The 26,589-nt window shown below is 46.4% G+C and overlaps 1 protein-coding gene across 1 annotated transcript in view; it reads left to right on the top strand.

Moving 5' to 3' along the window:
* Positions 1–26,589, top strand: part of KALRN (kalirin RhoGEF kinase) — a 500,534-nt gene that overhangs the window by 399,522 nt on the left and 74,423 nt on the right. The window contains 2 exon segments of the mRNA XM_040562309.1: positions 4,449–4,478; positions 6,022–6,268. Of these exon segments, the coding sequence (XP_040418243.1) occupies positions 4,449–4,478; positions 6,022–6,268 (277 nt within the window).

Genomic DNA, 26,589 nt, shown 5'->3' with positions numbered 1-26,589 from the left:
GAGTGAAAATCAGATGTTGGCTTGAGATTTGTACTACAGAGTAAACGAATTCTCACCTACCTGAAATATATTGTTTTTTACCTCCATCTGTAGATGCTGTGCACTGCTGATTCTGCGTCTGAATATTCTGGATTTGTGATTAAAAATATACTGAAGGGATAACTGAAACATTCTAGGAGCAGGAAAAGGAGATAAATATGACCAAATGATACAGCAATTTTAATAACAGATTGGATAATCTAGAATAGTGAGTTGGGCTGGACACGGTTCTTTACACTATAATGTATTTTTAGATAGCTTAATATTGCATGAGAGGATGTTGTGTGTGTTGCATACTGACAGAGCATCTTTAGCAATCACAAGCGCTTAGGCCAGACAAATGACAGTCTAATACAACGCGTATAGCAACAGTTTGAATTTGGGCTTTGCCAAAGTATGGCAGCTTCAGCTTGCTGTGTTTTTGTGGTGTGATTCTCCAAAGGAGCTGAGGCAAAGGTGAGAGATACATGTAATGAGCTGATGTTTATCCTCCTGCTTTCTGTTACTACTCTGTTATGAGAGGGGGCTGACCAAAATACAGGCGTATTTGGAAATGGAGAACCCCAGACATAACTGATCTGTTTGTGTCCCTTGGCAGTGAGTGTCAATGACCAGCAATGCGATTCCTGGAGCTGTAATCATTGCTCAGCGTTCAGCTCAGGGATCCAAATACCACACTGAGCATCAGGTATGAGGTATGAGCAGCATCTGCCCCAGAGCTGTCAGGGAGGAGACAGCAGCACTGAACCCCTGGCTGTGATGCTGCTCACAAGGACTGCCATGAGCATCAGATGTAGTTCTCTGACACCCCAGGTCCTCTCTGTTATGTGCCCTCACAGGTCACAGACCACAATGTGCTTCGTGAGCCTCTGCAGCAAATTTAATATCTTACTTAAAAAAGGACTAAAACCTTAATTATGGCACTGTGTCACAGGAGGGAAGACCAAGTACACCAATATTTTGCACCTGTGCAGAAGCAGCCAATTGAAATGCCACCACATTTGCTGGGGTGACAGGTATTTATTCACCCACGCTGTTACAACCTCTGCGGTGTCTCTGTTACCAGTTCTCAGCCTCTCTGAGATGGGTTCGTATTTAGAACCAGTGTGAGATCCATTGCAGTTTGCAGGATAAACCTGTCAGCTGCCTGTTTTTAAGAAGTGTCTGAGGTGTCCTTTTTCAGAGACCATCTTCCAACCCCCTGCTTGCCCTGTTGGAGAGCTATTAATTCCCACTAGACTTTAAACTGAAGTGGATTTAGTACTAGTTAAGCTCTATTTTAGCAGGAAGGAAGGCAGCCAGTGACCTGATAGGTCTTTTCCATCTGTAGTGTAATGATAAATGTTCCTCTGGTGTTCAGCCTTGCTTCCTCTGACTGCTGCTTCATGGCTGGAAATTTAACAGATGCAGCAGTGGCCATGCACACATACTGTGGCTCAGGAAAGGCCATCAGATGGTAATCCTGCCATAGTACACCAGTACCTCCTGATCCCTGGAGCTGAGTTGGCTCCTGTGCTTGGAGCAGCTGGGATGTCCCCATAGCAGGACATGTCCTTGTCTGGGATCTTTTTGGTGGCTTGCTCTTCACCCTCCTGAGACTGATGGGCACTCAGATGGGTGTTCCCAAAATCAAAAAGGCTCGTGTAAGTCACAAGAAAACTCCTTTACCAGGGTCAGTGTCTGCCATAGACGGCTCCCGTGGATGCTCAGTTTTGTGAGCAGTGTCCTGCAGTAGGGAGGGTAGCTGTGTGGCTGGGTCCCTGCCTGCACCAGTGGCATAGGGCAGGGCTCTTTTCTAGCACAGATTTCATCTGTTTTAGCACATCCTGATGAAAACATTTACACACTGAATGCGTAATGATGCTTCCTAGTCCAGGCCCAAGCGATCAAAGAGGATGGGAGTTGGTTTGCTGGTGGCAGGCAGCAGCCATCTCTGCGGGGCTGCCTTTGTTGAGCAGTGTGGGGACAGGCTGGGGCTCCTGCCAGCTGCGCTCAGGACACAGCACATTCGCTCTGGGCTGCTTGGGGCCCTCCTGCATCTTCGCAACATTTCACTATTTGCCTCTGCATTCCCTTTTCTTCTTGATTTTCAAGTCATTGCTTTCTGTGTAATTCATTACATTCGTCCCTGTGTCAGATCTTTTGGCTATGCCTTATGCTCTGCAAAGGCATATTGCATCGTTATTTTTATTTTAATGTCTCTCACTGATCTTGTTGTACAGCACACAGATTAGACTGCTGTCTGGGTTTTAAATGTACCAGCCAATGGCTTTAATGGTGGTTTTTATCACAGGAATAACAAAAGTGAATATTACATGTTAAATTATGAAGCCATTTACCTATGAAGTGCAACCTTAAGGACATTCTTTATTTTCTTTTTCCAAACGAAATGCAATACGTGTGAGAAAGCAGCAGCCTGTCTGTATTCCAATTTGTATGCTCAGAGGTAGAGAGAGGCATGATATCCTTCTCTGACAATGCAAAGTTACTCTCCAAAAATAAATTAAGTAATTAATAGCTTGAGGGAACACTTCAGAGGTGAAAGGATTTCTGTCATCAGGAATCAGATGTATTTGCATTATTCGTAAGTGGCTGACAAATTGTACACGTATTAGTGTAATATAGTCTTTCCAAAGAGATTACTTTGCCCTGGGTTAATCTGGTCAATACATATCCTTTGTGGTGTGGTGGTAGGTAAGACACAAGAATAGGCATGGTAAAAACCTGGAAGTCCTTTGCAAAGGGAAGAGATTTCTGTTCTATTCTTTGTGGACAGCACCTAAAAATGACTTGTGGGTCCCTACCTGCATTAACTGCACCTGCAAAGGGACCCTGTTTAATTCCTCCTGCCAAAGACTGGGTCTTTCCTTACAAATTTTAGCGCTGGCTATTCCAGTGGTGAGCTGGAGCATGGAGGGAAGTCCTGGTCCATGTTTCAATCCAGAGGATGCTGGAGGAGCAGGTGGTAGAAATTCATAGCAGGCAGCTGGGGAAGGGCAGCTCCCTCCCTCACATCCTCACATCAGAGGTGGGTTTCTAAAGCCAGGGGCTGTGAATGCCTCCCCTGCTGAGGAAGAGCTTGATCACACCAGGTGCCCAGCAGCAGCTAGAAGGTTTGATTTCTTCTGGTTCTCATTATATTAAATAGCTATTTTAATGAGACAGGGAAAACAGGAGTCTGGGGCTAGATGGTACCTGAGGGTCATGGAGTGCACCTGCCTCCTCTGGGATAATGGTTACAGGTGTTGTCCTAATTGAAGCATCTGCTTGTATCAGATGTTTAGTTGTTTGAGAAGGGATTGGCAAAGGCCCACGAGAGGCTGATTTTAGGATATCTGCCCCTCAGCCTGCTGTGCCCAGGGCAGCATCGCTGGCTGGGAGCAGGGAGCTGCTTAGGGCAGCCCTTCCTGAGCTGATGCTCCCTAGCAAGTGCCTAATTAGTCCCAAACTTTCCGAACTGCTAACTTCCCCAGACCTTGTTTCCTGGGATATTTCTGGGCTGTTTCACCTCTCCTCTTAAGCAATAAAAATGACTTATCTTTCAAAAATCAACCCAACCATGTAACGAAAGTTTTTGACTGCTCTGGAACATCTTTTGCCCGTATCATTGGAAACGATGGATCCTGGGCTCCTGTTTTGACCATCTTCTTCATGCCCGGATACCACGTACAGCACTTAGGCCCTGTGTCTGAAGGCAAGTGAGAGTTAATTCCTTGTAGCAGATGTTCCCTGTGTGATGGCAAACACGGACACCTAGTGGTACTTCAGTGCAGGGCATGTAAATGTTTGAAATTTGACTGTGGAAGAGAAGTGCAACACAATATTTGTTCATGTTATCCCCTAAAAGAAAGAGAGATTTGTTTATGTTCAGAGGAAAATATCATAAATAACATAATGTGGAGGAAAGAAAAAATATTTGGCAAGGAGTAGTGAAAGTGATATTCATCACAAAATTAATTTGATAAAATTTGTCAGTGTATTTACCACAAAGTAGTCAGGATTTTTCTTGTGTCTTAAATATCTCATACCATACCAGACCAGGTCCCGTACTGGATCAGAAAAAAATAAAAATAAAAATCTAGTTCTCAAATTAGCCCATAGCAAAGAAACCTCAGCAGGTATTATAGCAATATCTTATTCTTACCATACCTGTGAATGTCTGTATTCAAGTTACGGGGAGAGTGTGTCAGTGTGATGAGTGGTGGGTTTGTTGGTCAACTGCATAGCTAGGTGCCAAGCTGATCTTGTGTGCTTCCATCAACCCACTGAGCTCTTTCTGCCAGGTTTAATGCTACCACTCTGTCTGAATGGCCTCAAACAGCTGCCATGGTTTGTTTTGTTTGTTTTTTTCCTATTTATTTACAAATAATCTTTCAGAGAAATATTTCCTTCTTCTTCCCCAAATCTAGCATTTCGTCTACGGCAGAGACACAGGACAGGTGAGAACCAGTCCTTGTCCACTGACCCCTTTCTGTAATTGTAAATATCACAACTGTGGATGGGATTTCTTTCTTGCCTGCATTAGACACACAAACCACTATGCCACTGAGTGGGGAGACAGGCTGTTCCCACGGGAGCATGCATTTGGCCCAAGTGGGCTGCAGTAAGGGATTTTGAGGTTGTACCAACTTGAAAGTGAAGCCTGTAGAGATGGGTGTGCTCTCTTCAGGGGCTCACCCTGTCAAGCCAATAAGCACGTCCCAGTTCTCATTGATTTTACAAAGGTACTGTTACACCTTACAAGATTTCACCCAGTTCAGTTGGATTTACAACCAGATTATTTGAAAACATTTTATAAAGTGCCTGTTTTTAGCTTGATATCCAAAGAAAGTGAGGTATGTGGTATTACACTGCTTTGAATCAGCTTGTTGCTTCTCATCTTAATAACTTTTGAATCAGTGGGCTAATTCAATCAAATTTTACATTGGAATAAGGACCTCAAAGATTCCTGCATGTTCCAGGAAGCAGGCAGGACATACGGAAGGACCCCGATGAAGGCCCCTAATGACAGGCAGACAGCAAGGAATCCAGATTGGAGAGTAGCATTCACAGAGCTTCCTTACACCAGAAAAAAACTTAGATTTGTACTCACACCCTTTTAGACACCTGCAAATCCAACCCTGAGATCCAAATCTTTAAGAAAACAAGCTTCATTAGCTATGCTGCTTGTGCAGTCACTATTTCTGTTTTGTTCTGCTTTATACACAAACTCTTATATATCTGGTCTCTGGTTGTATAGAGACTGTGGTTAAGCAGAGACCAGTATTGTTCATTGAGCATTGCAGGGTGTGAGACTGAAGGAAAGCAGCAGGTTGCCAGCACTTAGTACGGAAGTAAGACGATACATTTATTCTTAGATACAAATCCTGGAAGTCAGCATATAATCAGTCACTCTGCGTTTATATATTTACACCTCTGTTTTCCATCAGAGAGCATGGGAGGAGCTTTTCTGATCTGCCCCGTCAGGATTCCCTAATCTCCCAAGGGGTCCTTAGAGCAAGTTTGGGAAGATGAGGGCACGTTTCTAGTCTTGCAAAAAGTTGTATCTGTATCCTCACTGCACTGGTGGCATGTGGGAATGTGTCTAGCTTATGCTGTAGAGGGGGAGCTGGAATTTGTTCTGCCATGAGGCACAGCGCCAAGGCAGCCTGGGCTATTGCCAGGCTAGAAAGTCACCCCAGAAGCTAAAGCAAGAAAAAAAGCAAGGTTTCTGATAGACACCCACAGCTAGAAAGTGGTGGCATTCAAAAGGTTACTGGGTGGGTAGCTTTGATTTCTCACTTAAGCCCAACAGAAGCAGTAAGAAGTAAAGGAAACCAGGGTCACAACATGTTGAACTTTGACAAAAGAAATGATTAACTTGGCTTCTAAGGAATACAGAGCCTGTCTTTGCCAGTGTAAATATGATGCACAGATGATTGCTTTAATCCTGCCCTCTCTAACTCTTATTCCATTTTTTTCTTTCCACTTGAACCTGGGCAGTTGTCTGGAGGGTGTGAACTAACCGTGGTGCTCCAGGACTTCATAGCAGGCCACAGCAGCGAGCTGAGCATTCAGGTGGGGCAGACAGTGGAGCTGCTGGAGAGGCCGAGCGAAAGGCCAGGCTGGTGTTTAGTCCGGACCACGGAGCGGAGCCCACCGCAGGAGGGTCTGGTCCCCAGCAGCGCTCTCTGCATTTCCCATTCCCGCAGCAGCGTGGAGATGGATTGCTTCTTCCCTTCAGGAAAAGGTAGGCAACACCCTGACAGGTGTTAAGACTGTTTCGGATTTCCCCTTTTGTATCATGTAAGTGCAAAGCTGCTTGGGCTGCTGTTGCAGTCGACGTGGGTAAAGGACTGTGTAGTCATGAGTGAGTTTTGTTACTGGATCTCTGTGAATCAGCACAGCGCTAGCCTAGCTCCATTCCATGAATCAATGTTGTACCTGTGTGTCTTTTGCTGTGTGGCAATTGTTACTGTCTTGAGACGCGGGATAAAAGCAAGAGCTTTTAAACGACAAAGGGACTGCTTTCAGAGCCTAAAAGCCTAGAAGGAGGGAAAGTCAAGCTGTATATACACCCAAGATTCCCCAAGTTGTGGATATGTTACTTTAGGAATGCCACCAGTGCGTAGTCTTTTAGCGTATCCCAGCTGACTGTCTATGACTACAAACACCAGTGAGTACTGGTACACCAGTACTGACTGACTGGTGAAATGGAGACTTTGTGCGTAATGCCACAGTACAAGGGGTGAAGAGTCCTTTACAGTCAGTGCACAACAAAACACGTCACCTGTATTACCCTGTGAGCATGGGCGTTTACGTCAGTTTTCAGGGAAATGACCTACCCTTTCCTACAAACACCTGCACTGAAAGGTGAAATATTGTTCGTCTCTGTGGTGTCTGTGGCCTATTCCGTTGATGTTGTGTTCTGAGCTCTGTGTCCCACGCGTCACATCAGTGCAGCCAGACACAGGAGATGCCCCGGACTGCTAGACCAGGACCTGCTTGGTTCAGCGTGGCTGGAGCAAGTCCCCTTCTGGCTGCGTCCTTCTGGCCGCGGGTAGGGTGCAGGGGAATGGTTCCTAAGGTTCTGCTCCTGGCTTCAAACCCACAGCCTCAACTGGCTTTTAAAATTTGTTTGTTTCTCCCCCTGAGTTAGGGGAAATAGAACTTGATCCTTTCTTGTTTGAACAAGTTAAGCTTGGTGGGTTTGTTTGTTTTGAGAAAAAGCATTGAAATCGGGCTCTCGTCTGCCTTTGCTCCCTGCCTGCAGTCCTGTGGCTGCGGCAGGGAGAGGTGCACAGGGCACTGTGAGGGGTCCGGAGTCAGAGTTTGCCTTAAAGCCCAGGAGGCAGGAGGTGAAGTTGCAGTTGACTGTCCCCGCTGCCTGAGGTGCAAACTCCAACTTGTCCCACGTCACGTAGACCTGCCACACCTCTCCTCCCCGCACGCCCGGGCCCTGCCGGCTCTCCTGGCTGCTGCTGCCCCAGGAGCCTGTCCTGGTCCTCAGCTTCTCCTTTCAGCCCTACAGGGCTGTCTTCTGAGAAGCACTGCCACACCTCCCCGCAGATTAAACGTGTGAGTAAAGAGGTGAAGCTGAAAATCAGCCTGGCCTGCGTAAGAGCAGCCAGCGCCTGACGTGACGTGACTCACAGGAAGCCAGAGACGTGCCTGCTGGGAGCGCGCTGGGCTTGGCTCCTCTGCTGAGGGATGCTGTGAAACGCCGCTCAGACCTCGTTGGGTTGAAGACTTTCTCCTCAAATGAAACAACACCAAAGAATTGTGAGTGTAGGCCATGGGCAGGGAGGCAGGCAGCCCTGGTGAGGATGGAGGCAGGGTGGTGTGGGGATGAGGGCTGAGCTCTAGGCCAACGCCACACAGTGGGCATGGTGCAACGGGCAGAGTGTGGGGCTGCGGCAGGCAGGCAGGAGCCAACCGATGTCTAGTGAGCACCAGGCTGCCTGAACATAGCACCCAGCCTGTGCCGGCACCCTCTGCCAGGCCATGAGATGGGTGATCCCAGGGAACTCACTGAGCTGGCTCACATCCCCCCTTCTCCAGGCAGGTGCAGAGTCAGTATGGGGCCAGCCGACTCCATCCGTGCATTCGTTGCCTTTAGTTCCTTGCATCTCCTTCCCCCTCAGCCTCTGTTTTCTTCCTGCACACACCAAACCCGTATCAGGGAGACTCAGCATTAATGGGATCTCCAGAAGTGCTTCTAGAAATAATAAAAATAGCCACCCAGTCCACAGTTTTGGCCAGAGCACAGCAAATAGGTTCTTCTGTGTCTAATCAGTCCTCCTTCCACTAGGAAAACAGGAAATTGTTTAAACTGAATGTACAGATGCTTGGAATAAAGAAAGGGGAGTAAGTTTAAAGGGGAAAATGAACTATGCACTGGAAGAGCTTGCCAGTCTCATGAGATCCTGCAAGGATTAACATCATAAACGGCTTCTAGCTGTTCAGATTTGTGTCCTTCTCTATTTCCAGTGTCTTCAGGCATGGTTTGGATTAGGAATCCCTTGGTCCAAGATTCCAAAATGTCTGGCCCGTCTCTACAATCCTTGCTTTATGTAGGGCAAAGGCTGGCACATCTTATGTCAGCATCAAGTGGTCTCCCCCCATCTGTTTCAGATACATAAAGATACACAGCTGCAGAATAGCTGAATTTTGCTTGCAGTTAACAAGGCACGCCATTCTTTGCTTTTACAAGCACGGTAATTTCAAGAATAGAAAGTATCTGTACTTAACATTTCTAGTAGTAAAATTTGCCATCTATGATATAAACATGCACAGTTTTTGACAAATGTAGAACAGTTGCATCTGCTTAATGAAAATGGTAAATAACTGTGTTTTGTCCTAAATAAATTATGGTGGACTGTAAATATAAATCATGAGGCTCACAGAAAGTACCTACCATCCTTAAAATGAAAGACAAAAGAAGCACCTGAAACATCAACATCTGAACAGAACACCTGTGAAAGCCACTGGAAATAAAATCAAACATCACAACTGAACATGTGCTCTGGCTCTCTTCCCCCCCCCTTTTTTTTTAAAGCTATTCCCTTCTAAATAGTTATTGAGTTAACATAAAATATTACAAAAGGAAAAAGTTGGTGCAAATATAGCAGAAAAAAAAAAAAAACAGAACATTTCCTACATTTCATACTAGAATATCTTTGCAGATTTCTCTTGTTGTTGATCAGTAAAAGCACAGAGACGTCAACGGCTAGTCTCCCAGCCTTCCGTCCGACTCCTGGCTGTGTTCCTTTGAAGGATACACACTTGGTTTTTTCATGACTTTACTACAGCTCAGAGCCCAAGTACAGTCCCGCCTGTCTGTGCTTTCCTGTGATCTGACGGCATTTGCAATTACCCCCTGTAAAAAGGCAAACAGGTTTCTGGGATTCACCTTTTCGCAAATAATTTACAGATGATTGAGTAAGAGGAACTGGTCTGCAGCCTTGTTACTGTAATCGAGAATTTGTGTTATTATTTTTTTCCTGACTGGCATTCCTTAGGAAGGAAAAAGAAAGACTTGTGACACTAGGAATGAAGCTCTGTTTGAATTGTCTCACGGGGCTAATTACAGAAAACTGTGACTTTTATTCCTGTCTCTTTTACTCTATAATTGAGCTCTAAGGTATTAAACTATAAATTTCAAATTAAGGCAGAAATCTGCATGGATGGAAAGCGACCTAATGACCGAGTCAATATTCATTAAGCACACTGGGACAAGCATGTTCCTGGTGTCAGCCTATTAGCTTCAGCTGAGTGATTCCAAATTTGAATTTGGCCCATGAAACCTTTAGACGAAATCCTGGTCTTACAAATCTTGTTGTATGACCACTCACTCAATGTTTTTGTTGTAATATCATAGTCACAATGTAATTCAAAGGCTATTTCTTGTAGTAATTTTAAACATTGTCAATCATCACAAAAGAAAACATTAAAACAATAGGGTTTATAGCATTTGGTTTAGGCTGATGATATGCAGAGGGATCCCATTCAGGGCCCCAAACCAGATTCAGCCTGCAGGATGCTTGTTTCTGGTCCAAATCCCTGAAGGAGATGAGAAGTACATTGTTTTAAGATGCTATGCAAACATCTTGCTGCGCAGGCAGATGGCCACTTAACAGCAGGGCTTTGGTGGCAGCGGTGGGTCCTTGTAACAGAGCAAACTGAGCAGTAGTTGGGTGTCTTCCAACTGCCGAGGGAACATAGGCCTCGCAAGGTGTGTGTTAGCAGGGGGAGCATCCTGCCTGCCTTTCCCAGCTGGCTCGTGCTGGCCTGGGTGCATCAGGTGGGACACCGTCAGACTTCAGGCAGGAGGGCCAGGGGTTTTGGTGCTGCTCAGGTGAATGCTTCTCCATTTAGAGGGTCATCTACCTGATCTTATGGCCAGAGAGAGCCTGTGGCTGGTAGGTGTGACTGCAGGGTGAGCTGCAGAGGAAGAAAGCAGAGGAAAGATGAATAAAATCTGGTGAAAAGAATAGTATCAATGAAAAAGAGGCTACCCTGAAACCTGCATTTTTGTGACCACTCCTTGTGGGAAACAGCAGATCATTATATGGATTAGTGTGCAAAACCAGTGAGGCTAATGTGGCTCTTGTTGGGGTTGGAAGTCTCTTTCCTCTAGCCCCTGATCTCAGAAGAGCAACCTATGTAGGGAAAAGCATGATCGTTTCTTCCCACATCTCTGTTTTTAAGAACATCTTGGATTTTAGTAGGGGAAAAGAGTCCAGGCTGCTTTTGTTGTGTCCCTGTTCCTGGTGAGTATTAAATTGTGATCTACATTGGCTTGCGCACTTTCTCTGTTGTTTTAAACAATCTCTGTTGCAAAACATATTCGATGGTAATGATTCCTGATTTCTCCTGGGAGCTGTGTGAGGACGATTCAGAAGTTTTAGTGCACTGCATTAAACCTTCAGTTGTCCTTGTAGAGGCAGAGAAATTGTTTTTGTTTTTGAAAGTCTTAATTAAGAGCAGTCAATTAAAATGTTTGTATGGCTCTGAACTAAAAGAAACATTTTATTAGGTAACAGTTGATTTATCTGGCACGTAAACAGGTCATGGGGTTTCTATTAAATGAACAATGTTCAGGCTCCCATTGTCAATATAAATATGCAGTATTAAAACAAACAAACAAACAAAAACCCCTTTCCTCTGTTCCTAATACTGTTCCAACAGGGGTGTTCAAAGTCAGAATTTCACCGTGACCTTTCAAGAGAGGTCACACAAACCCCTCCTACTAGTGCTTAGTGCCTCATGGCATCCTTGTTACAAGTTCAGGACATGGCATATGTTGAAAAATCCCATCAGGAAAGCTTTTACTGCATTTTCACTCTGTTTCAATTATGATAGAGCAGCTGGAAACAAGTCGGCTAATGAGCATTTTGTAACATGGCAGTTCTCTGTGGGCTGACACCAAGGGGTGCTGGGGCCCAGCTTGGGACCAGTGTTCCACCTCAATATACCAGGAAAAAAATGAATAACACTAAGTCAGAGATGAGTGTGATTATATGCAGTTGTGAAAGGAATGGGAATAGAAAGACTAGAGAATTCAAAACCACTTTGCTATTTCAGTCAGGTCGCCCTTTCCTTTGGTTTTTCTCTGCTGTGTCTTCCTCTTGCTCTTGAAATGATTGGTGGTTTTTTGCTTCACTTTCATGGACCTTCATAGCTTCTCCCCACCACATCACTTCTTTCTCCCTTAGAAGGCAACACCTGCTCTGGTGCTGGAGTGGTTGATGACGCCTCACTCCCTTATCAGCTGTTACCTTTTGGTCCTGGATCCTGTACTTTCTGCTAGCTCATAGTCACCTGTGGAAGAACTCAGATAGTCATGAAGTGTCCATTCTTGGTGTTGTCAATGCTTACACCTTCTCCTGGACTGCGTTATCACCAAAATAATCAAAAATGAACAAATACTTAGCAACAGTTGGCAATATGGACGATGAAGTGTGATTGTTGTTGTTCCTAAGAGGTAGACCAAGATGAGCTAAAGCTGAACAGGAATATTCCTATCAGTATAGCTGTAGCTCTGCTACAAATGGCAGACACATTAGTACATCCAGAAGACATAATCATACTGATAAATCCTTCTGCAGCCAAGCCCTAGAGGCTGTGTCAGTCCAAGCAACCCTGGAGCAGCTAGATAAGGTAGGCACAGCCTGACCAAGCCTTGCGAGTACTTAGCCTCCACGGTGAGTCTCAGCAGCTACAAGTCATGGAGGCAGATTGTGTGCAGGCTGTTGGAGCCTTGTTCTGATGGCTTGTGAATGCCACTACTTCTCTGACATGGTGTTTCCATTTTTCTTCCTTTTTTTTTTTTTCAGTATGGCATCACTAGATATTTAAAGCTAGATTCAGCCACGTGGCTTTGTTTAAGACGTATCAGGTACCACTGAAGTCAATTATACTTATTGCTTCAGCTGTTCTGTTATCTAATCAAAGCCCAAGGCCTCCAGTGCTCTACCTGGAACTTTATTTTTGTGGAGAAGTACAATTTAGATGAATGCTTTGATAAAACAGGAAAGGCTATTTTGGGGGAAGTTGCTTTGCTTTTGTTCAGTGGATTTTTATTATTTTAAACACAGGAGTCTTTGTTTAAAAGAGAGAAGGCCTGCAAATTTTCTTGTTTACTTTGCCTTTGCTTCCCCTTCTGACAGGGGGTAAAACTTCATCCACCTAATCCGCTGTCAGCTTAACCCCAAGTTTCACTGTACAGTGGCCATGCTGATTTTTTTTTTTTCACTGAGAGAGAAGAAAAGGGGGGGCTGGGATTTAAAAATACTGCACTCAGCTGTGCTCATCAAGAATGTCAGAGGATTCAGCACCTGGTCTGGGGGGAAATTCAGCCGTGGTACACACAGAGCTGTAATCCACACCTGCTATGATCACAAATAATCCGATCAGAAGGATTAGACGTTTGGACATAGCATGTGTTGGGCCTGATTCTCTGTATTAATGTGGGATCCTTTGACAGGTCACTCTCACTGTGCATGTACCAGGAGCAGCTTGGAGGGTACAGCATAAAACTGGACAAAATTCAGTAGCTGATATTGCACAAAGGTCAGGCACCTGAGCTGAAGGTTTATTCTGGCATTACAGTCTCTGACAGCTTTATTATTGTGCAACTCATGCTCAGTTTTCTAATGCGTCGTTTACTGCGCCTTTGGGATTTTTGCTTAATTTGTCTGGGAGGCTGTCAGAGAACAGGCTTTCCTGGTAGCAGGTATAATATCGATTGCTCATACCTCTTCATTAACATACTGGCACCAGCATCTTAGGCTGTGGCTGAATATGGAATATAGAGTTTCTGCCGATTCAGATAATAAATCATTCTGCTTTTAGCATCGCATTAGTCAGCCAACTAAAACCCAACAAAAACTGGCAGAGAAACACTAACAGTGGTCAAACAGGAAAGGATCAGCAAAAATGTAGTGTGGGGTGTTTCCAAACTCTGCGTGAACCTGTAGGAGGACAGAAGCATTCGCACTTGGAGGGTTAAGTGCTGGTCTCTGCAGAAGGAAGCGAGGACCGTGGTGTATCGCTGCCACGCAGTGCCTGTCAGCACTGCGCCCAGTGGTGCACATGAGATGGCTATTTCCAAAACGAAAAATCTTCTCTCTCAAGATAAAGAGTCATTTGTTTCCTGTAGATATGCTTGTGGGCTTGTTGGAGAGGCAGGTTTTAGAAGAGGGTATGGTTACTTATTGCAGCGCTTCTGTTGTATGCAGATTGTGGCTTGGCAGGTCCAGGGTTGGGTGGTAGAGCCCAGCGTCCAGTGTTCTGGGCAGGCTGGGTCTCCCCATCGAGAGCTGGAGCTGTAGGGAAGGGAGAGGGAAAGCAGCTTTTGTGAGTCCCCCTGAGGCTCAACACATCATTTTCTCCCACAGCCTCTGTGGAAGACCAGGGTCAGAAATTCTCCGTGCCCTCCTGGCTTTCTTGCCAGGTTTCCCAGAGGGCCACCCCTTGCTTTCCAGGGGCAAGTTAAACCAACTCACATATTCAGGGCTCTGTGCAATGGGATATGGTTGTATTCCTCACTGCACGTGTTGAGAAGCCCCAGAGCACCTGTTTCTCTATCCACTTTCTGCAGAGAAGCAGGAACCTCCTTCCCTGGCTGCATGCTCACAGGTGAAGGGGAGGGCCTAGCTGCTTCCGTGGGTTTTGGGGGCTGGCCTCAGCCTTCTCCTGGCCTCATGAGCCATCTGAGAGGGGACAGACTGGGAGTAGTTCAGCTGTGCATACCTAGACAAGCAAGACTGCTCTGGTCCTATTTTCCCACCTTGTCTTCAAAGGCACGCTGCAAAAGGAATCTTTAATTTTTATTACTAGCATACTGATTTCCCAATTGTCGGGACATCACAAAGGGCAAAGTCAGAAAGATAGGACTACTAAGTAAATATTATACTTTTTGTTCATTAAATGAGACTGCTTACTGGAGAAATCTGGGCTGTGCAGCATCCCATATTGCCTGGGGAAGACCAGAGGCATCTCCCATCAAAAGAACACTAAGCCAAGAATGGCCTGTCCTGCCCAGTCCCCAGTTCTCCTGGTGCTCATCCCAGCATAAGTCCTTTCATAAAACAGCTGAGCTCTGAACTTCCCTTCCTGTAACAAGGTCAGAGCAGACAGAGGGGCCTTTGAAGGGACTCTGAAAAGCAGTGATCGAGTCTGAGCAGCAGTTGCTCTACTGAGGAAGGAGCCAGGCTCCTGCTGTGGTGCTGGGGAAACCAGGTCAGAGCAGGTATTTTCCAGGGCTCCCCGTGTAGTTATCCAGGAGAGGAGTTACCTATTGAGAATGGTCTGAATTTGGGGCCAGTTTCTTTCTAATAACTGCCTAGGGACTTTCTTCTTCTCCTTTGAGCTGAGTGTGTTGTAGACACCAGAGCAAGCAGGCAGAGCAGAGTTTGCAGCAAGAGTTTTTGTACTGGCTCTGACCTGAAGCCAGCAGCCATAATATCTCCACGCCTCTGCCCCACTAGTGAAAAACAAGCGGCCTGGAGGTATAAAAATAGCTGTTTGAGTAAAATCTATTTCCTCTGTATGTAGTCGTGTGTCTTGAGATACGTGTAGCGTGGTGGGAAGGGGGGAGTTGCTGTGGAGCGCTTGGCCCGTCGAGCTAACAGGAAGGTCACCGGCCGCCTTCGCTGAAAGAGCGGCGGGAGCATGTGGACGGCTTGTGTCTTGTGTTTCCTCTGAGGCCAGACTAAATTTAGCAGATTCGCAGATGGAGGTTGGACCGTAATCCATCTGGGACTGCGGGGGGAAGAGTGGGATCTGGGTTGTTTGCCTAGGCTTTTTGCTGCGTAACCAGCCTCAGTGAGCCACCATTCATTATTATGTCCCTCTTCTGCCTTGCTGAATGCGCTGCAACCTCCTCCCTGGTCGCTGGCCCTGAACCGTTTAAAGTTTAAGCATGAAGGAAAAATAAGGACTGCTGGTTCTGTGTTCGTACTAACTCCAAGTCAGACTGTGGATGTACTTTCTATAGTATCGACATGAGGGCTGAGCCTATAGCTTGTATCTGTGAGATTTGTAGTATAATGCAGATACTAATGATGAGGGCAAATCTCATTTAAGGCTTCCCAGCTTCCAGACAGTTAAAGGGATTAATCCTAAATGCAGTATTTACACCTTGCAAGATCTGTACGCTGCTGGGCTGGTCCTTCCGTTGCTAATCTTAAACAAATATTTTATGAGTGTGTTTTGAAGTGAACTAGCTCTGCTAAAAATCCCATTTCCCTGACCAGTCTGAACCAGAGCTAGGCAAACTGAAATGCAAAGCACATGTGTATTAAACAATGTATTTCAAGTAATTGAAATTATGTTTCTGTATATCTGCTTCAGCACACTGCGTGGATTTGATATATTGATCCTGACACAAGAAGACCGATTTTCCTGTCATTTACGCAAGCATTTTGTCAGAGCAGTTATTCCCAGGTTACACATTTTGCAAGAAGAGCCTGAACCCATGTCAGCTTCACTTAGTTCAGATTAATCCCAAATTCGAGAAAGTAGAGTTAATGTTGTTGCCGCTGTGATGATCTAAAAGTCTTAGGGCAGGAGGTTATTTACATAAGTGCCAGTGGTGGGTTTTTTTCCCATTCATATTAACTGGCCCAATAAAGGGCATTACCTCTTCTCACAAATGCTGCCCTGCTTTAACTCCAGAACTATATTTATCTTTTCTTCAAGGCAGAGCCCATGTTTGACTATATTTTCCCTAAATCTGTTTGTTTAAGTCTCTTGCGGTTCAGAACACCTAAAGAACAGTTCCCTCTTTAATTATAAGAGGTTAAACCGTTCTTGTTTCTGGTTGTCCTTAGCATTTATTAGAAGACTCTATTTTACATATGTATCACATATTCTTCATGAGAGCACTGAAGAATTATTGACTCTGCAGAATTGTAATGGAGTGAAATAAGCATTTCCTTTCCTTTCTAGAGTTTAAAAAATACAAATTAAATTCCATGCAGTCTCAAACAGTAGAGGGATAATTGCTTGCAGATTGCAGTGAGGGTTGGGATGGCCTCCAGTCTCTCTAAAGGTGTGCCGTCAAACAGAAGCAGCAGTGATACTCTGTCCAAGACTTCCCATAACAAAGCAGCTCTGATTTCATCTCCTCACCAATGCAATTTGCAACTCAAGTATGCTGGTGACTCCTGTTTTCATGAAGTGGACCTAGTGTTCCACGTTTCTCACCAATAACATTTAACTGCCTGATGCCAAATTAAGTTTTTGTTGCCCTTTACTTTTGCAAACCAAAGAAATTAAAAGTTAGATAGTAGCACCCAGTGTTTCTATTTCAAGGGCATTGTTCTATTTTCTAGAGTAGGGAGGAACGCTGAAATCTTTTAACTCAAGCTTTTTCTTTCCCATAGATCATCTTTTAGAAGTGTTCTTAGGTCCTCATACATTTCAGTTTTATTCCTTGCAGACTGTGCCCAGCTCGTTATTTTTTCTGCAGATTTCACATATCTTCAGATTTTTAAGTTAATGGTTGCATTTTGCCAAGGAACATATACCCAGTTTCCTTGGAAATCTATGGGAATTACATTTAGGTATCAGAGAACAGAATGCAGCCTTAAGAGCCAAATGTCATTCTTCAGAAAGGCACTGAGAAATTCATTAACTCTGCAGGACTCGGTGAAATAAGTACATTTTTACTTCCACAGACTGCAAAAAACAAGTTTCACGCGGTGTGAAGGAATCAAGGTGCTCTTGCTGCAAAGAAAGGCCTTTCTAACCTGTGAAAAAGCTTAGTAAAAAAAAAAAAGGTTGTGCATGGATGGCAGGGGAAGGGCAGTTCAGGCTTTTCACTCCAGTAATTTTCATGGGTGTTTCACATCTGCTCAGATAAATCTGCCTCGTGTGCTACACAGACATGCTGCTGCTCCATGGGACAACTGCTTTGGACAGAGCCTTCACCTGAAAGCTGTACACCTTCTGCAGTGTACAGTCTTTCCTTATATTCAACGATGTGTCTTTCTGCCTGTAAAAATGCACATTCTACTCCCCATCAGCTCATTCACCATCCATCATAAAACGTGCTAGGGGACATGCAGGCACGCCAGAGATGGGCCTGATCTCAGCAGCACCAGGGGCTGGTGCTTCTCTCTGCTGAGCAAAAGATAGCCAGCCAGATGGAAGTACCCATTTTGTCTGACACAGAGAGACTGAATCTCTTGGACCATCAGACCTGCACACCGTGCCTGCCCGAGCAGTCAGGATCTACCACGGTGAGGTACCACTGAGACCAAGAGATAATGCAGGTGATGCATCAGTCATGTTCCCTGAGGCTCTTTCACTAAATTATTGCCAATAGTGGCAGGAGAACCAAGGCAGATCAAGGAACTGATCTGGGTTAAAATGAACTTTTTTTTCTTTTTTCTTTTTTTTTCCCCCATCTTAGGTTAATTTTAACCTGGATCCATTTGTGGATCAGATTCACTGCGAGGCTGCACAAACATTTCTGTTGGCACAGGGAAGAGGCAGGAAGGCGCAGGCACCTGGGAGAGACAGAAAAGGCAACAATGAGTTTTGGCAGGGCGGTTGGCTCTTGACAATGCGAAGTGCTCATGGAACTATCATATAATGCGGAGCTGTTACGTACCAAGAGATCGGCTGAACATAGGAATGAAAAATTACTGCAGGATATCATGTACTTGTCCCTCTTGCAGAAAGACAACAGGTTTTTCTGTCTTGTAGTGACTGGAAATGCCAATGTGCTGGAGTTCAGCTTTCGGTAATGTCTTATGGTACCAAGCAGAAGAAGGATTTCTTGAGTGTTTGGTGCTGAACCAGCAATCACTCACTGACATCCCCTGGAGCAGCATTTCTGTACAGGAGATCAGCAGAAATCCTACCTGTCAGAGAGCTAGGGTCCGAGAAATGCAGTTACTGCTGTTCTGTGGACAGTAAAGAACAAAAGTGGGCAGAGGTACTCCGCATTGTTCCAACATAAAGTTGTTTTCTAGCTAGTCATTCCACAAACTGTTAAAAAATAGTTTAAAAACTATATATTCTTTTTAATTCTCCCCACAACAGGCTGCCTGTTACGTTTATCCTTGTTATTTTTATCCTCCTTAAGTTTTAATAACAGCTTTGCAGATTCTTTTATGCTTGTCTTAGATCTGGTGCTGTAAACCAGAAAGCTTTGCCATCCTAAACATTGCCTGGTAAGAATTCCTCTACATTCTCTTTTTACCCTAAGAAAAAGGAAGGTGGAAAATAAACTTACTCCAATAATTTGGCCCAAATAAATAAAGGCTTTGACAATATTGACATTGAATTTTATTTTAATTCCAATCCAGTTCTTCCAGACTGGCCAAACAGAGAAAGTTTCCGCTCTAGCAAATGGTGGTTGCCAGTTTTTTAATGTTTCTTCCAGTTTGCCTTGAACCATAATTGTGTTGGATACTGGATGGGGGGACAGCTGATGAATACAGCTTGCTGTTTACTGCGAGACATCTCAGACAAGTAGACTGAGATGTCTACTTCTCTTCTACCAGAAACAAAACAAAACAAACAAGAAAACTTTCTCTAAGGAAGGAGAAATCCCATTTAAAGAGAAAATTAGCTGTGGTTTCTAGCATCCAGATAGAACAACCTCAGGCAAGTTGAGACAGGCACATCAGGACTACTTCTGGTACACTATTAGGCTATAGTTGCTAAAACAACTCACCTTTGTCATGCACAAGTGGGTGAGGCTCCTGTTTGTCTTGGAAAGCAGACTGTGATGGGCTGAGATAGGCTCATGATTTCCCCACTGAGGCCCAACACAGTAACAGAGGAGCCAAAACATGTCCAAAAGGCAGTGCTTTAATGCTTTGCATCTTCCATCACCGCTTATTGCTGTAACTCCCAAAGATGTGTCTCTGCTTTAATGGAGATAAGTGCTTCAGGAAATGAATACAAAAGCTACTTTAAATTTTTATTTCACTCTTTTCCTTCATTTTTTTTTCTGAAGGTTTTATTTATTTATTTTTTTATTCTGACCAGGAGCTTGTTCAGGATGTGTCCACCATCTAGTGTAGTTCTCCAGAAACCAAGTAACCCAGTACTAACATCACCATCCCAGGGGTTGTTCAAGGTTGCACCTGGTGCTTAGGGACATGGCGTAGTGGGTGACATTGGTAGTAGGGGGATGGTTGGACCAGATGATCTCGGAGGTCTTTTCCAACCTTTATGATTCTATGATAAAGTGGTACATGGCTGCAGTGGGCCTCTTACATTAAACTGGTTGGTGAGGGGAGGCTCTTTGCTGACTCTTCTGGTGGTACAGCTCATGGGTCAGGGGAATCCCCTCTGCTGGCCGAAGGGCAGGCCTTTGCCAGAAGCTGCCCCTACCTTGCCGAAGCACTAGAGCCTCTGCTGAGGTGTCGGAGGAAGGCAGCAGGACAGGACTTCTTGTCTTGGGCTCTTCCTTCTTACGAAGTGCGGAAAAAGAAAAAGGATGAGTTGTAAATTAGGAAAGAGAGTTATGTTGTCAGTGCAGGGCTTGTGACACATGGGAGAGGTGAGTGATGTGGCACAGAAAGGTGAGGCACATCTCATATTGGAGCTTTTGGCAGGAGAGACAGGTCTGGCTGTGGCCTTCAAGGCTTTTCAGAAGAGTTGGTTGGTCAGGATGCTCTTTGGCCATGCAACTCTTCTAAGTTGTTGTCAACCGATCCCATGCTGTTGTCTCGAGCAGAGGCATAAGGAATGATATACCCTAACATTTGCTGAACGTATGCCTACACTGCAGTTCAGCGTGGAGTTTGTGCTGGGCTGTCTATATTTCTTTTTAATTTGTTTGTTTTAGCTAGTTGAGAATGTTCTTTTTTTACCTACCACTGTGCCGAATAGAGAAGCCAAAAAACGCTCCTTGGAGTTATGCTCTCTTGCGCCAGGAGGGAATGTGATTCAATTTATTTATTTATTTTTAATTTATTTGATCTGTTTTAATACCCAATAAAGTTGTTGTTTTTTCCAACTGGCATGACAGGGCTCTGGCTATTTTTAAAGAACGTGGTTCATTTGATTTAATCTAATGAATGTTTAGTGCTGTTGAAAATAGCTGGAGCCAGAGCCAAGAATAATGTACTGAAATGTACTGGTTGAGCAAGGACTGCTTCACTCTGCCAGTCTGCCTTCCCTCCAGTTGTTCAGATTTACCTGGTTTTGTGAGTAGCATTAGCAGGCAAGGCATATTGATCAAAGAGCTTTTTTAATACTAAATCTAACAGCTGATAACATCAGAGCCATATTTTACTTCCCTCGTTTCAAGACACATCAAACAATAAAAACTCTTCTTGTTCAGTGCAGGATGTCTAACCTCTGTTTCATATCACTTTGAGGGGAACAAGAAATGGTAGTATCCTTTTATTGCACACAGGGAAAATCAAGGTATGAAATGGTCATTTTTTCCCCAAAGTCACCCCGAAAGTAAGTGGGAGAGTTGGTAATGAAACGAGTCACCCAGTATCTCCTGGGCTCTGTGAGCTGCTGTGTAACTCTTGATTTCTCCATGAGCTGAAACTAGGCTGTAGTCAGAAAAGAAATGCTGCTGCGCCCTTGCTCCTGGTGTTTCTCACGTTCTGGTTCTCGGCACGTCCATGTTTACTGTCCTGCCCACACCATCTGAGTTGCTCTGTGGAGGTACCTAGCTCTCCGTATTAACTAAGCTTAAATTTCGTGCATGTTCTTGCACTGTTTGTTTCTGCAAGTTTTATCACATAATTCAATGATGTATTTAAAACTGGGCAAATCCATCTCCCTTTTGCCTTCTGTAAGTTATTTCTGTGAGACAGTTGTTTCCCTGTTCCTTCATAAGAAATGAGTGGCTAATACTTAAGCTTCATTGGACTAAAAAAATAAATCAGCCATAATGCATCTCACTCCCTGATGGTGGTGCCTGTGGGGATGGATTTTCAGCAGAGATCGCTTTACACCCCAAAGCACGATGTAGGATTGACTCACATAAGTAACGAACAGATGCTCCTGATGGCCATTATGTTATTTATCTCTATCTTTATGTGATGGGGGAAGGAAGCAGCACCTGTTACAGTGACAGAAACGTTGTCACTGCTGTCCTGCATGACAGACCTCTAGGGCAACCTAGGCCAGGCATATTTCTCCACGTTGTTGTTGACCCAGACGAAGCTGTTACATCCACTAGGTTTTTTGCCCTGTGTTTCCCTCAGATTTGTCCTTCAGTTTATAACCTAAGACAATTAAGCAGCCTCTTCAGGTATGACAGAGCACTGGATACGGTGTAAGGATTGACATGTTCCAACTTTCACCCCAAAATTTCCATGAGAGGACTGCGTAAAAGTATTGGGAGAACTTTTTTCCGCTCTACAGCGAAAGTCATTTCCGCAGACTCTCTCAGATTTCATACGAAAGCAACTCATGCCTGGGGAATTTTCTGAAACTGTATTTAAGAGCAGCCAGAACTAATTTCCTCATCATCCTGACTCAAATGACTTCCCTTCCATCATCGGTGTTGCACAGGGCAGCGCATTTGGCCTGCGGTGCAGACACACTGCTAATAGCCTCAGCTTTAGCTGGGGCGAGTCAGGACCCCAACGTTTCCTCAGTCACTGCACTGCAGATAACAGCGGCTGGGTTTAGAGCGTGGTGCCAGGAGGTGTTTCCTCAAAGACGTCCTGAGAGCTGGGCTGGTTTAGAGCAAGGCTGGGAATGTTTTCCTTGACAGGGGAGGCCATTCGGGGACCGCAGAGCCACACATTATTGCATCCTGTCCAAAAATAACATAAAGAATATAATGTGAACATAGGAAGTGAGGTTAAGGACCCTTTCTAATCCCAGGCAAAAGCCTCCTCAGCCCTCATTTAGGGCAAGTGAACTGTGCAGAATTATTTTTCCCAATGTGATCTCTGCCACACTGCTACCTCCCAAAGGCTGAGCTCCCAGTCTGAAGCTGCAGGCTCAGTGCAGGTGACAGTGTAGTTCCCACTCGTGTTCAGGGCAGAATTTGTTCTCATCCAGTGCTGAAGCTGAGCTAGACTGTGCCCACAGCACGTCTCTTCTTCTGCACTGTGGGAGCTAATTGGAATGGTGTGATTATTAAAAATGTCTTTCGGTCATATCTTGCTTTATGAAATATTTATTGCATGTGTAATTCATCAGTGAATATACATATGTGTATCTTTCTTAAAAGAGTAACTTTTCAGATATAGCCTTCACAATATTCCCAGCATTGTACATTTGGGGAGAAAGAAAAAAAAAAAAAAAGCCTGCTTCCTCCCCACCCCCCCGAATAATGACTTCAATTCTGTTTTAATTAAGCAAACAGTTTTTCAGAGCTGAGATTGCACCTTAATTAGGTTTTAAAGTTCGGTTGCAATTACAAGAGCTACAAACTTGCTTTAAAGCCCTCTTGAGACTCTCAAACTTCACCTGTAAGCACTGCTTCACTGAAACCTCACCTCTAAGCACTGTTTTATTGCTATGTGCCGTTGGTGGAACGTGCGCCACGTCTCTGAGATGCTCTTTCTTGGCCTGATGGCTCAAGCGTTCCTTGAGGGAAATCAGAAATGAACTTTTTGGCTCCCTCAAGCAACGCTGGGATTTGTTCTCCGTGCCGCTAGGGTTTACCACTAGATGTCCCTGTGAATCCCTCAAACCTCCCGGGTCCGTGGGGTTTTGCAGGAGCCAGCTGGGGAAATCTCAGCGCTGCCGTGGGATGCTGTGCCCTCATGGGATGCTGCACACTTGGGGTGCTGTGCCCTTGTGGGATGCTGTGTCCTCATGGGATGCTGCACCCTTGCAGGATTCTGTGCCTGCGTGGGATGCTGTGCCCATACACTGCTCAGCCTGAGTTCCTGCAGAGACAGATCCTGGCAGTGGTCAGCTCTGCCAAGAGACACGGGAATTCAATAGCAAAGTGCTTCTTTTAGAACGTTTCCTAGTTTCTTAAACAAGGAGACTTAAACTTTTTCTTGGGATGGCTTTTAAAACCCGCCAAGAGCAGGGTTCCAGTGTGCTGGGTGCTGTGTGGACCCTCAGTGAGGGACTGCTCCTGCCTCAGAGACCACACCTGGCCCAGGCTGTGGGGAAAGGGAGAGGGGCAGAAGGGCAGGGGTGCCTCTGCTGGTTCCCCATCCCCATCTTCCTTCTCCAGCTGCTGCTGAGGCCGCTGTTCCCAGCGAGATGTGTTATCTGCCTGCTGCAGGCGCGGGAGCCCTGCCTGTGCCCCGAGACATTCCCATGCATCTCCCAGATAGGCAAAGCCCCAAGCCAGAGGAAGACACAACACGCAGCCAAGGGGAGACAGTGAAGGTTCACTTCATCCTTACATACTGAACAGCGTCGTGGTGCTCAAGGGCAGGAAAATTTTGCGTGCTGCAGGCTCGTTGTGAGGTTGCCAGTGCTTCCAGTGAGGCTGCAGTCAACGAACAACTTGCACGCTGCAGGCAGAAGCGAGGCGAGGAGGTTTTCTATTGCAGTTGTGGTGGAGGCAGCCTCTTGGGGAGGGTCTCGGCCACTCTGCTGGCACAGGGCTGTGCGAGGTGCCTCTCCAGGACAGCTCGAGGGTCTGAAGGATCCTGCCTGGCAGCAGCATGCAGTCACCCACCATGCAGGCGCAACCTCATGAAGGTTCGTGAAGGCAGTGCTGAAGCCGCAGCCCCAACCTCCTGTCCAAAACCACCCCTTGGCCCCACAGAAGTGCTGCTTCCTCCAAAGCAGTTAGGCAGCAAACCAAAGCCTTAGTCCAGACACCCAGTGCATGGCATCGATACAGCCAGACGGCTCAGGCTGAAGTCCTGGCACGCAGAGGCACAAAGCACAGCAACATCTTTGCTCTCAGCTATTCCCTCCCCACGCGTATTTATGCCTGGGAGAAGCAGTTTGTTGGGTTTGTTCAGCTTTCGATACAAGTGTGCAAAAGCTATGATGCTGCCACTCCGGAATCCTGCCCGACCTCTCCTACCAGCTGCCTCCAGCGAGGTTCGGGCCATTTTTGGCACCTCCAGTTTTCTGTGCTTTGGGTGGAAAACCCTAACGTGACAGGTTGGCACCTTCCAAAGCAAGCAGCGCTTTCGGATCTCACATGGACTGATCTGTGTTTTGGAAGGGTAAGCACCTAGCTTACCCCGAGCAAAAGGGCTTTGGTGCTTGAGGCAGGTGTCCTGCGGAAAGCAGGCTGGCAGAGCAGTCAGGCAGGGTGGTGCTTCCAACTAATCGTAAAAGGTTTTAGCTATCGAGTGCTTAAGCTGAGGGATGGTGCTTGGGGGGGGGGGGCGGGGGGGGGGGGAAGTTGTGAACTTAAAAAAAACCAGCAGCGACACAAGTTTTGCCTTTTGAAAACCTTGGAGGAAACCCTCTCCGCAACATATCAGAGCTCCGGCAAACTTCCTCCCAGGCAGCTCTTTATTCCCAACAACCTTCGGCTGCCTCCCCTCCCGCCCGCTGCGCGCTGCCGGAGCTGTTCCCAGCCCCCTGCCCAGCTCGCGGGGCTTTTCCTGGCGGGGGGAGGCCGCAGCCCGGCCGGCCGCGGACCCCCCTGGCTCCCTCCCCGGCCGCCCGCGGGTGCAGGAGCTGCGCGGCCGCGCTCCGCCCGCCGCCGCCCCGTTGCATAAGGCGGCCCCGCTCCGCCCCTGGAGGTGCGCGCAGGGCTCCGCGGGGACAGCGGCTGCTCGGCCGCTGGTCCCCGGTCTTTTTTTTTTTTTTTTTAATATATTTCTTTTTTTTTTTTTTTTTTTTTTATTCTTTTTTTTTTTTCTCCAAGCGGGCCGGCGGCTCCTTGCCATGAGCAGCCCGAAGGCAGCATGAAAGCGGGCAGGCGCGGCTATCCCGCCCGCTCCGGTGTAGGATGGCTCTTGGCGAAGTGCTGCTGCTGCTGCTCCTGCAAAGGTCGGTGGGCAAAAAGGGGTTAGGGGAGGGAGCGGGGACCCCAGCCACCCCCCCGGGGAATGGGGCTCGGCGGTACCCCCCGGCAGCATCCCCGCCGGGCTGCCCCGGGGGGGAGCGGAGGGAAGGGGCGGCCGGCAGCCGGGAGCGGTGCCCCGCAGCCCCGCTGGGCTGCAAGGGGGTGGCTGGGACCCCCCCCTGGGCTACCGGAGCCCCCTCGGCTGGGAGGCAGCCGGAGGGGCGGGTGGACAGGCTGCGGGCTGGAGTTGCCGGGCTGCGTGTTGGCGTGGCTGGTAGGAAACACCCCGGGACTGCAAGGTCAGCGGGGCAGGGAGAAATATTTGCTTAAATGAGATTTCTCTCCCTCCCTCCCCCCCGGTAGTCTTTCTTGGGCTCGGATAGAGCGCCATGCTCTGAGAACATCTGTTTCTCACAGTCCGCAAATCTCTGAATGGTGATGTGGGAAGGTCTGGGGACGCGGGCTGAGCGAAGACTGACTGCTGCTCGCAGAGATGTGGGAAAGCCAGAGCGCCTTGTAAAAATAAAATAAAAACCTGGCTTTTGCAAGGCACGCCGCAGCTGAGATGCACCGAGTGAAGGCTTCCCAGCCTGCAGCCTTTACGCTGTGATACTGGCTCTTGAACTCGGTCTGGATAGTGTGAGCTTGCTGAGGAGGAGTCGCCGTGGTATTTCAGTGTTTCCTGCTCTCTGAGTGGCCAAGCATAAATGTCCCAAACAAAACTTGTTTTTCTCTTTTGTTTTGAGCTGTTGCTGTTGTTTAAAGACCAAAGCTTTTCAGTGCAGTTTTTTGGTAATCCATCTGCACACCCGCAGAGGAAGATGGCTTGAGGACGACGGATGGCTTGCTTATTTCACGAGGCACACATTTGCAGTGCAGAAGCCGTGTTTCCCCAGTTATTGACCTAGAGTCACGCTTACTTACATGGTGACAGCAGCAAACCAGAGCTAGCTGGTGTTCAGTCTGCCATGGGTTCCTAAGATGATCTTTTCCAGCCTGGGGAGAACATGCTACTTCACGCCAAGTAGGGGACTTCAAGGGACGTAAGAAAAGACACGTAACCTGGTGCTCGGGGTAGGCTTGTAGAATTAAATCAACAGAAAGGTTGTAAAATTAAATCACTGTGAAAAGCCAAGTCTCTAGGACAGACTGTGCTTTAATGTGTTGGCCCACGCAGCAGG

Source organism: Cygnus olor, chromosome 6 (genome assembly GCF_009769625.2).
Source record: "Cygnus olor isolate bCygOlo1 chromosome 6, bCygOlo1.pri.v2, whole genome shotgun sequence".
NCBI classification, from domain to species: domain Eukaryota; kingdom Metazoa; phylum Chordata; class Aves; order Anseriformes; family Anatidae; genus Cygnus; species Cygnus olor.
This window is presented reverse-complemented; position numbering and strand designations above follow the sequence as displayed.